The 12,091-nt window shown below is 46.6% G+C and overlaps 1 protein-coding gene across 1 annotated transcript; it reads right to left on the bottom strand.

The window, feature by feature from the left end:
* Positions 1 to 7,955: 7,955 nt before the first annotated feature.
* Positions 7,956 to 8,918, bottom strand: LOC146806271 (olfactory receptor 56A4-like). Its single transcript, XM_085623922.1, has one exon. It carries the CDS (start codon positions 8,916 to 8,918, stop codon positions 7,956 to 7,958), a length of 963 nt encoding a protein of 320 aa, XP_085480048.1.
* Positions 8,919 to 12,091: the final 3,173 nt, after the last annotated feature.

The raw sequence follows: 12,091 nt of genomic DNA, 5'->3' as shown, positions 1-12,091 counted from the left end.
AATGAGTCAGGACCAAACCCTTTAGGATTTAGGAAGTTCTAGGGCTAGCACCCACGGGAGCACCGGAGTACTCATGTTACCTCACCCAGGGAAGCCCAGTGCATAGGTGTCTTTTGGGATCGGGTTGCGTCGTCGATTTCAATGGGAGCTAGCGAAGAAGTGCTGCTGCCGTGAAGATGCGAAGTATCCGAAGAGATCCAAGCCTGGATCAAAGATGAGAAGAACCTGAAAGCAGAGGGGACAGAGTCTGGGTCACTAGCCAGTGACCAGGAAGGCGATGGACAGATGCCCACCGATGTCGGGTGATTTCAGGTGAAAGAGGTGAAGCTTGACTATTCAGCCACAAGGTCCAGGAGGCGTCGAGGATGACCAGGAGCTGGATTCTAGCTGGCCCACAAAGGATGTCGAGTGCTGCAGTGTCGGTGTATGGATTGGACACAACAAGCCTTGGCAACAGCAACCCACGCAGAAACAAGAAAGATGCTTCGGTGCAGACCAGCAAGGTCTGTGGGACTCACCACTTGGTAGGGCATTGGGGCACGTCTGGAGCAACCAGGGAAGCCCAAGGAAATTCAAAGTTACCCCCTCAGGGACCTACCAGTCAACAGACCAGGGATCGTGAAGAGACCTCAAGACGAAACACAAAATGGCAGCCCACGGGTCACTCCGAATGACCAGGCCAACAATCTTCGGTGGATTCAGAGCTCAAGGTGGGGGCTACAAGGCAGCCCAAGCACAACTTCAAGAGACATTAAGAAGTCAATGCACTTGCAGAAATGCACGGTGACCAGGAGTTCTGGTTCCACGCTACTCACGAGGGCTGCGGGTCTCAGCTTTGCTGGGAACGCGTATCGGCCTCTGAGATGTCTGGAAATCCTCTTCCTGGGCTGCAAATACTTCAGAGTCTGGCGGGAGCTTTGATAATGCAGACCGGCAAATTGCTTTGTTGGTGCCTGCGAAGCAGGGGAGTCACTCCTTCACCCAAAGGGAGATTTCTTCAGTCCTCTGGTCTTTAGCAGAGCGTCGAAGGTCCAGGATTCAGCTTCAGAGTTTCGTCCAGGGTAATCCAAAGTTCTGGTTACAGAGGTTCCTTACTTATGCCTAAGGAAAGGGTTGGACTAGCTCTGGGGACCCACCTATGGAAGGGTTTGGAAAGAGGGGTGGCTACACCCAGCCGCAATACACATAAGCCTGTCTGGGGGGGGTTACACCTCTCTGTGACAGGAAACCTATTGTCCAGGCCTCCCCTGCCGGAGTTTCGGTCAGCAGTAGGAGGCCAGACTTGTGTCTGTGGCTGCAGCATCCATTTTGTGATGCCAGGGCTCTATTAAGTTTCTACCGGGTATACCAGTGCTGTTATGTCTCTCCCTCTAGAAGGGTGGGATCATACTCCCACACCAGTTACTGGTGTGGGAGTATGATTCCAATGTGTTTGCCACCAAACACGACATGTTTCCTTGCAGTCAGTCCAAAGTTAGCATTTACTGTTTGGTTATAATGCACTTAAGAGTATATGGTCAGGCTGCACTACTGACAACCCCGGAGAAGAGATTCCGAAGGCTGCAGAGGGGCTCAGCTCATGCCTGGGCACCCCCTCAGATATAACCAAGCACCGTGCCTCCAGGATTGATAAGGCCTCCCATAGGGGTGACTGATAGGTTTGTATGTGCAGTATATGGTGAGATATAGTGAACCTATATCTCAGAAAGGGGTGCATGCACCACCTTACCCAGGCTGCAGCAGCAGACCTGTGGTGTCAGTTTGGGTGGCTTTCCAGGGTGGCATAATACATGCTTCTGGGTACATAGTATACCATATGCTAGGGACTTATAAATGCACCTCAGATCCAATCTGAACTGTACCTAAAGTATATGGAATCATTTTTGAGAGGAAGGAGCTACGCTGGGGCCCTGAATATCAGGGTCCTAGCCAGACTAAAGCCGAAAAACAGTGAAACACCAGCAAAAAGTGGGGCTAAACACGTGAAGCAGATACTACTCTCCTACAGTGCTCTTATGAAATGTAAAGCACTCCAATACCTTTGGGTCAAGTTAGCACTATATGTAATTACAGGGGGAAAAAAATATGGCTAATTCCTTCTTACTCACTACCAAATGTTGACTGGTTCTTCTCTCTGGCCCTCCTGTTTAAGAGGGTTACCCACTCACAGAAGAGAAACACATCCCCAATACTGCCACTACAAGATAACACAGCATTCTAAAACAAACGCTCTCATTGTATTAGAGCAGGGGCCGTATTACGCATTGTCATTGTTTGCACCGGGCGCACATTTTAGCAATAACAATGCACCCTATTAAAATGTATGCGCTGCCCCCAGGGCAGCACATTCATATGAAAACTCAGTGTGGCTGCTGCTCTGTGTTTTCACAACCCGCCTGCACTTTTATTTAAAGGGGGATTAGAGATCCCCTTGCAGGGGAGTGCAGGCAGTGACTGCACCCACCTGCAAGGCGATGTCTGGGAGTCGATAGTACCCACTTCTTCCCCTCCAGAGGGCTGCTCTCAGGGGGCACACTCACAGTGCGCCAAATAGAAGGTGGTGTACTGTGAGTGCGCCCCCTATAAGCTTCTTTGCCTCTTCACTCGCATCTGTAATATGGCATGGGCGCAGAGGCAAAGGAATTCCTTCATTTGCATTGGGGACACCCCTATGCAAATGAGGGAACACTGCATGAAAGTAGCATTGGCGCGTTAAGTGTACCAGTGCTATCGGTGTTACTGAAGAGGACGCACAAGCTTCTGCGTCCCCTTCTGTAATACCAAAGTGCCCCAGTGGCACGCAAATCAGTCCCAAATGCCCGTTGCACTTCTTGTAATACGGCCCCAGACGCACAAAGGTGGTACTCTGAGAAAGGAGCACATGGTGGCAACAATGTATTACTTAAAAAAATTGTAAGTTATTGCATAAGAAAAGAAACTGAAAAGGGCATGATCTAACCTGCATCACCAGTGGGGAACCCCATTGAAATGTATGATTTCCCCAGGCTCACAGAACCGTAATGCTTGAAGACCAAATGTGCCGAGCATGGGTGGCATCAAGTAACTTGTACACTTAATACTCTGCCCTGATGCCACCTTGTACACATGCAGCCTTCTGCTTCATTGTACCCACACCTGTTCCCAACTCATCATAGGGCGGGGTTGGAACCATGATATTTACTGATTCCCCCCCCCCCCATGCCGACTTGGGAAAGTGATAATTGGCATGTACCCTGGGGTTGTCTCAAAAAGTGACGCTATTGCGTGGCACCTGGGAGTGGACTCACATAAGGGCAGGCCAGGGGTGAAGATAATTAAGGCCTTAGGCCTCTAAAATGTCTTGCACATGAACACTAGCACCTGTGCCAGTGAAAAGTGCCTGCCTGGCTGCCTGACAATGCAAGGGTCAGAATGTGATGATGCACTTGTAAAACGACATAAGTTTAAAGATTTTAGGGTTGTATTAAGACATGACAGTGACCATAATGCTTTGGTCCTGACGCTTAAGCCTGGTGCATTTGGCTTAACCAACCCAGAATCATGTGTAAACCTGGCCGCACCACCTTTTATTATATCCAATAACAGGAGAAGGGTTAAGTGGCCAACATGTGTGGAATCCCCGACTCGACTTGCAGAAATCTATCAGATTGTTACTCCGCTTATAAGTGAAATGGGGGGTCCTATCTCCTTTGGGCAGGTTATAGAGATACATGGGAAGTTGATTACGAGCCTTGGAGAGGTATTCTATCCAGTTACTAGGACTAGGCAGTCAAGGCCCAGAACACACCCCTGGTATGACCATGCTTGCAAAATAGCAAAGAGAGATTTGCTTGCAGCAATTAAATTTAAAGACACTCTTAAAATTAGAGCATCTAGAATGCTGCATAAGAAGGAATTAACCAGGGGCAAGAGAGAGTGGGAGGAATCCAGATGGAACGACCTGAGACCAGCACTCCTCTCTAAGGATTCCAAGACCTTTTGGGGTATTGCCACCTCAACGATGAGTGGGAAGAGAGAGGAAGGGGTCTCAAATATTGCTCCCCTAGTGTGGGAGGTGCATTTTAAAGAACTTTACACACGTCCTGAGTCAAGGGACTTTGTGTGTCAGGACCAGGATAATATACTAGTTCCTGGGAATTTTGCGCCTTTAGACTCCCCCCATGAATATAGTCTGCCGGGACTTCTGGGCATTCGGAAAGGTATAAGCTTGCAGGACCCTCAGGATGGGATCGACATTAATTATTCAGAATCCATTTCCTTTAAGGAAGTGGAGTCTGCAATTGAGAGGCTCCCCCCAAATAAAGCACCAGGACTTGACAAGCTTCCGGGGGACCTCTTCCGTTCCCAACCAAAAACCTGGGCTCCTTACCTGGTGGTTCTGTTCAATGCGGTTCTGCAAGGCTCCGCATTGCCGGACACCTGGCTTGGAGCAGAGATCGTTCCCATCTTTAAGAAGGGCTGCCCATTAGTCCCATCCAATTATAGACCTATCAGTCTATTGGATACTACTCATAACTGTTGGGCCGAATTTTATTGGATAGATTGTTAGGTTGGATGGAGGAGAATAAAATATTGACTCACTTACAAGCCGGATTTAGAACGGGTGTTTCAACCTTGGACCAGATCTTCCGGCTCCAGGTCCTATATTGTAAAACTGCAAGAGTAGAGGGTGGCAGCCTCTACCTTGTTTTTGTGGCCCTGCGGGCCACATTTGATCTGGTTCCTAGGGAAACGCTCTGGATGGTGTTGGAGGAACTTGGTCTTCCAACCTATCTACTAGATGTACTGATCCGTTTTCATAAAGGGAACTTTGCACAGGTGAGGTGCGGGAAGAATGGGGAACTATCGGCTCGCTTCCCTGTAACTCGGGGGGTACGCCAGGGCTGTGTACTGGCCCCTACACTCTTCAGCCTATATGTTAATGGATTGATAGATGATCTAAATAGTCTCAGGGATAATGATGCCCCGCGATTGGCATCTGGTCGGGTGCCCGCTCTGATGTTCGCGGACGACACTTTGTTGTTGTCGCGCACATCATCGGGCATCCAGCGGGTCCTGGATGGGTTTATGACCTTTTGTGCCTCGCGGGGATTGGAGATCAACCTGGGGAAAACTAAGTTTATGATTTTCAATCCCCCGAGGCACACCCGCCCGAATCCCGTACTAGGTGGTGTCCCCATAGAACGAGTTAAGACCTTTATATATCTGGGGGTCACGCTGACCGAGCACTTTGTATGGGACGCACAAGTAGCAAAATCTTCCCTGAGGCTATCTCAGATAACGGGGGTATCGGTAGATTCCATAGAACCTCTATATTTAAACCTGTCACTCCTGTATTAGAGATCTATAAAATACAGGTGAGGCCAGCAGCCTTGTACGCTGCCGAACTCTGGGGCCACATAAATACATCCAATCTACGGAAGGTAGAACAAGCCTTTATGCGTGGTCTGGTGGGCCTCCCCCTGAGTACGCCTCTCATACCACTGCGGCTGGATATGGATCTGGAACCTGTTAATGAATTGGCAGCTGCACGACCATTATTTTACTGGAGAAGGCTCTGGTCTATCCCCGAGCTTGCATTCTTTAGAGCAGAATTTAATGCAATCTGGGGGCAGCTAAAGTATAAGAGCATACCTTGGTTACTCCATATAAAGACCTTTTTCTATCAAGTCGGTTTGCCCCAACTCTGGGATACTCCGGAGAGCAGTTGTGTGAGAATTCAAAGGTCTGAGATATTGGCAGCTGTTAGATCTTATAACCTTAAAATATTATATTGTTCAACCACACTGGGCAGGCTGACCTCTGAGTTCCTATTGGTGAAAATTGAATCTAAGATGGAGGATTTTCTGGACTTAGTACAGCCTCCACTGGCAAGAAAACTATATACTCAGCTGAGACATGGCTCTCTTCCAATTGGGGCGTTGACATCCAGATGGGAAAAATCGATGGAGGGTAATTGTCCTGCTTGCAAAATTTGCAATGAAGATATTGTGCATATCTTGTTTTTTTGTCCAGCATATAGTGCGATTCGAAAATGTTGGCTTATTCCTCTGTGTAAAAATGTGGGTCTTAGACAATGTGCACAAGCCTGCAGAGTCTTAATCTATGACACTGATCCTCTCATTGTCTTTGTAGTTTCACGCTTTTTATATGGTATGTGGCGGAGAAGGCTGGGTTTTAGCAATATAAAGTAATGGCCTTTTGTGTTTTTATCTTTTTTCTCTATTAATATCCATGATAACCTATTGTTTAATAACTTTAAAAAAAAAACTTTGGATGTATTTATGGTTTTATTCTTGTACTTGTACATATTTTATTACACTTTTATGGTCTTTTGACCGAAATAAAGTTATCAACAAGATAAAAAAACGACATTAGATTTGCATATGCGTTTTTCTGCTTTATGTGCCATCTGTACTGATAATTAAATAATCATAAAACACAGCTTGGGATTCGATTATTTAATTACCAATGTGGATGGCACATAAAGCAGGGAAGTTAGAGGGGCAGAGCCCGAAGCCCAAAGCAAGAGACCGCTCCTGATCTCGGTACTACGCAAGTGGTCCCCCGTCCAGGATGGACCCCACCACCTCAGGCACAATGAGCATCTGCAGGGGTCTGTGCCAGTGTTCAACAGGCCCTGGCCAGGTGTCCCTTCAGAACAATATCACCCTGTTTCACATCAACAAAGTAGCAGTAAAAAACAATTGTGTCACCAGCAAACGGACTGCCTCTCATGGCACAAAACGGGCAGCTCCTTCACACTCCTTTTCCATTCATGCTGCAAACACTGCTCATCTTCCCCACTCACAATTATGAGTCGTTCCCAGTCAACTCATTTCCCAAGGATCACACAAACCTTCACAGCCAGGACTAAACCTCCACAGCCAGGACTAAACCTCCACAGCCAGGACTAAACCTCCACAGCCAGGACTAAACCTCCACAGCCAGGACTAAACCTCCACAGCCAGGACTAAACCTCCACAGCTCGGCTCTGCTCATGAGACAAGTGCTTAAAGGAAATATCTTAGCAGAGCAGTAGGACGGCAGTAGCACGGTGGCCCTGTACACCTGTCTTCTCATGTGCATCTGAACTCATGGCTAATTTAATTTTGCTTGGAGAATAATAAGCAATATTTTATTTAATAATGATTTCAGCATTAGCCATACGAACACAACTGATGTGGTTAAGCACAGCATTTGATATGGACAGATGGACATTATTCCTTTGCCTAGTTTATACAGTGACCAACACCAGGCTGGCGGAGCCTTGGAAGTCCCGTATATGGCACACAACTTGATTCTGAGCATTAGACAAAGGGCTTTCTTCCTCATCCAAAAACTAAGGGGCATATTAACAAGGAACGGGGAAAACTAACGCTAAGGGCGCTTAGCGTTAATTTTTCACTGGATAATATCGCCTGGTTATCGCGTTATTAACAACGCTAACCGCCTAGGTGATAAAAAATCCAGCGATAGCAGCATTTTGGGAGGTTATCACTGGTAATGCAGCGATAAAACTACAAGGATAGGGATCCACCTGCCATTGGATTACATGGCTAAGTCTGAAAATTAGCAGACATAAAAAAGCAGCGTTAACTGTGGTTAAGGCTGATTTGTTTGTCTCTAACAGGGTTAGCGTGAAGCTTGATAATGTCGCTTAGCGACATTTCTCCTATTATTTTGCTCTGGAACGCCCACTTTGCATCTCATTAGAGATGCAAAGGGAAGCGTAGTGAAAAAGGGTGCTAACATTCGATTTTGCATGTTAGCACCCTGTTGTTGATAGGGCGATATTTTTATCTCCGCTTCTTTGGCTTTTAAAGCCAAAAAAGCAGAGATAAAGCCCTTGTTAATATGCCCCTAAGTACCTGGAAGTTTACTTGCTCTCTTGCATTGAGTGGCATTGCATAATTCACTTTACACGTACACCCATGCTTTTTAACGATTAGTATTCAACACACTGAATGTCCGCACCATTGTGGCATCCTTCTGAATACCATGGGAATCTCTTTGCGAATTTCCTTGGTTCTGATGCCATACACCAAGGGATTCAGGGCTGGAAGGAGCAGGTTTTCACAGAGCCTCAGCAGCACATGCACAGGGCGTGGTATGAACTGCTCCACCCTGTTTGATATTGGAATCAATATGATGGTGCAATAGAATAGGCAGACTAGGATCAGATGAGCAGTACAGGTGCTGAAGGCCTTGTGTGCTGCTCCTGGGGTGCCCAGCCTCAGCACTGCTCGGATGATCATGCTATAGGAGAAGGCCAGTGAGAGTGACAGAGACATTAAGAGTGTGCTTAGAACGAACATGGGATAGATTTGATTTGCCGGAATGCTGTCGCAAGCGAGCTTTGCAAGAGGTACGTTCTCGCAGAGGCAATGCGGGATGGTTTCTCCACAGTAATGCAGCCTCGCCGCCAGCAGTGGATATGGCATGTAAAGAAGAGTGTTACACAGGAAAGACAGCCCTACTGCCTGTGCAGTTCTGCTGCTGGTGATGATGGTGGAGTGGCGCAAGGGGTCACATATTGCAACATAGCGATCATAAGCCAGGCACATGAAGATGGACGATTCCAGACCCCGGCTGTAGTACAGTATGAAAATTTGACTGAAGCAACCAAATGGACTGATTGTCTTCTTATTAAACCAGAGGACGGCCAAGGCTTTGGGTGCAACTGTGAGGCTCATCAGCAAATCCACAACAGAGAGCAGGAGCAGGAGATAGTACATGGGTTGGTGCAGGCGCCGCGATGAGTAGATTGTGAATGTCAGAGTGGTGTTGGCTGTGAGAACCACAAGGAAGAGTAGAGCGATGGGGATGGACAGCCAGTGCTGCCAGCTCTCAATCCCTGGGAAGCAGACCAGCACAAATTCAGAGAACCCTGAGGATCTGTTGTATGTGGCGGCCATGTTGAAGATCTGTAGACGAGTCCTTGGAGATCTATTTCACACCTAAAACAAATTAGTAAGAAATGCTATTGGTTAATCTCATAACAACATGTTAGTAGCTGCTGGCAGGCGGATTATATCAAAAGCAGCTATTGAAACAGATCAATGCTTTTAAAAAAAAGTGATATAAAAGCTACTGAACAATGTAAGGACCTGATTCACAAACCGCCCTCTGTAGTACATTTTGTAGAACGACAAAACATAGTAAACAAGCATTGTCATAGCCAACAGGTCTCGCCTTTGGGACCTTATACGTGTTTTGCTAATGTGTTTAAGCTGTGAGCTTTCTAAATGGTGGGGTGTCTTCACAAGAACACATCGCTGGGGTCTGCAGGTGCCAGTTTTGCACGGGAGCCTGAGGGCTAACTTAATATTAGATGTTTATTGTTACCTAACTCAATGGTATTCATTTTATCTCCCTCAGAAAGATGTAAGACTGAGTGGACCCGCCGGGAGTTGAACCTGTGACCATGAGGTCCCCTACAGTGGATTGGCCCACAAAGCCCCCAGACCTCTCCCTGAAAGGACTGAAGACAACGTTGGGGGGACTAGCACCACACCTCTGCAGAAGCCCACCGTACCTCACATAACATTAATAAGGAGTGTGGGTCTTCAGAAAAATGCCATAGATCGGGCAAAAAGAAAACATAAACAGGCTGTTGTGCTCTCATATTTCACAGCTCAGACACGCACTATTTTTTCTTAAATTTGTTGCAGAAGTAGTTGTAAACTGAACTTGCATCATGTTTACCTAATACCAGGTTGTGTAAATGTCGCTGTAGAAGAAAATATCGATAAAACATGCTGCAGGGCCGACAAATCTAGCCGTCACAGCCTCCGGTGTCTGAGACTCCCTCATGAATCCTGCTTGGATTTTCCATGCGGGTTTTTATAGTTTAGATGTTCCCGTTATCAATATAAGAAAGCCCATGGGAGGCAATAAATCGATAACCTAATTAGTGGTGCAAAATAATTTCATTGCAAGCTTCCCAAACAAATCACTGTGTCAGGCCGGGATCTAGGCTGTGGAAAAATAAAGATGGCTTCCTGCTGTGAAATGGCTTACCCAGGACGCTGTGATTCATGCAACAACGTAAGTGTTATTTATATTGGGTTACCCACAATTCACGTGTACATACGGGACTTCAAGTACCACAATGCAATGGGGCTGGATAGGTCCCTCGCGCCTGACATGGGTCAGTTTCAGCTGGACTGCAGCCAGCCTATTGGAGTAGATAACATAACATAACTGCAGGAAACGGAAGAGAGGTAACCGTTCATACCATCGCTGTCACTGGTGGGGGTCTCCATCCATAAGAGAGAGAACACCTGGAGTAGTGCGTGCCCTCATTAGTAAGACCTCACCTGCAGTGCTGGGTTAACTAATTAGTAAGTATACTTTAATTTCTCCGCAGTGTCTTGCAGCCATCTTGGAGTCTTTGGACTTTAGTTGCCACAACATCCAACACAGCTACATAAACAACAAAAGATTGCCATAGCACTCCAACAGCATTCAACAAGAACACAACCTGCCAGAGAACACTTCAGAGGGAACTCTGGGGAAATGTACAACACAGCAGAGATGTGCTATACAGCTGGGTGCCCACGTGCTCACAACAGCCCTGACAATCACCATATGCAGCACGCATTAAGAGAGCAGGCACCCAACACAGTCAGAATAAGCAATCCACAGGCTGTTGAGACACCCACCAGCACTTGCCAACATCAGCTGCTAACCACACATGTACACTTGCTGAGCAATGTACACCCACCCGGTCTGACCAACCCCACAACTCATCACAACTGACAGCCTGCCATTAACAGCACACCTCACCTCCAAAAACAGAGACGTGACTCTGGCCTCTGACAGAAACATTTGGGAAGTGATCACTCAGACTACTAGAAGGCTCTGTGAGGGCTTAGTAATTGCAGACAGTGTGCTATGAAAGTACCAATGAATAACAATAAGATTCCTTAGACCACATCTCTCCTGTGCATCTTGTGCTACACTCTGAATTCATAAACAAATCACCTACTCTATTTGGATCATATCTTGTTTATATTGAGAGCAGGAGGCTACAACCACATATTAACTGTAGGCAGAAAGAGCATTGAGCGAGGGAGCCAGGTGGGCACCCGCAGCCCAGTTATACAGATGCCCAACAATGCATAACTCATGGCTGCTAATGGGAAGGGGCTGGAGTGAGTGCAATCAAAGAAAGGCAGGATTGTAAGAGGAACAGAGCCAGAGTGTGTGCTAAAGAGAATGACAGAGTGTTCCCCACCCATGCTCACTCATCACCGGGGAGGAGCATAGTACAAAGCTAGGTGATCCTGCGGAGAATGCACCTTGATGAAGTAAGACGATGGGATATGAATGAATGGATAGTGGATGCCTGCATAGTAGGATGCAGTTCACACCAGTATGCCTCTTCTTTTTTACTTTCTTTTCGGCTTAACCATGCTGCCTAATCTTTTCTTTATATGCTTACCTCTTCAGAGTTTGACTACAGGGGTTCTCTTTTACTTCCCCTCCCATGGAGTACATAGGGTTAAGGCTGTAGGTAAGAAGTGGGAAGTAATTTTCCCCTTGGTTTTATTCACTTGTGTATTCACATATGTCAGTCACGTGTTATACACTTGCACCACGCGCACTTAATTTTGTGAGTAGTGGCTTTTGTTTGTTTTTTCATGAATGACCCCCATACCTAACGGTTGCTGAGTATGTGTTGTTTATTTTTCTTTCTTGCAGGGTACTTTTGACCCATATAAACAGCAGAGAGAGACTAAAGTCACTGATTCCCTCTAACCACAGTGTTGGTAAGAGTGGAGCCCTGTATTTGTTTAAGTACTAAGGTCCTGATGAATGCCGAGTACCTCTGTTGACATAAGTCAGAAACATGTCGACCCAATTTCAGACCAAAATTCATACGGCAAGGGGATAATCACTTTTCCAATTACGCCGTGCACTTGTTTTTATATACCATATAGTCTCCTTGATCATTTAAAAAGGAAATGAGGTTACTATAATGGCTTTTAACTTCACTCACTTACTTTGGGCCCCACTTAGGTAGAAGTGCATCCCTGTCGTCAGGTGTATGCCCGCCCTCTATCAAACCGAGTTTTTAGAGGGC

The sequence above is a fragment of the Triturus cristatus genome, chromosome 8 (assembly GCF_964204655.1).
Source record: "Triturus cristatus chromosome 8, aTriCri1.1, whole genome shotgun sequence".
Lineage (NCBI taxonomy): Eukaryota > Metazoa > Chordata > Amphibia > Caudata > Salamandridae > Triturus > Triturus cristatus.
Note: the sequence above shows the minus strand (reverse complement) of the source record. Positions and strands in the feature narration are given on the sequence as shown.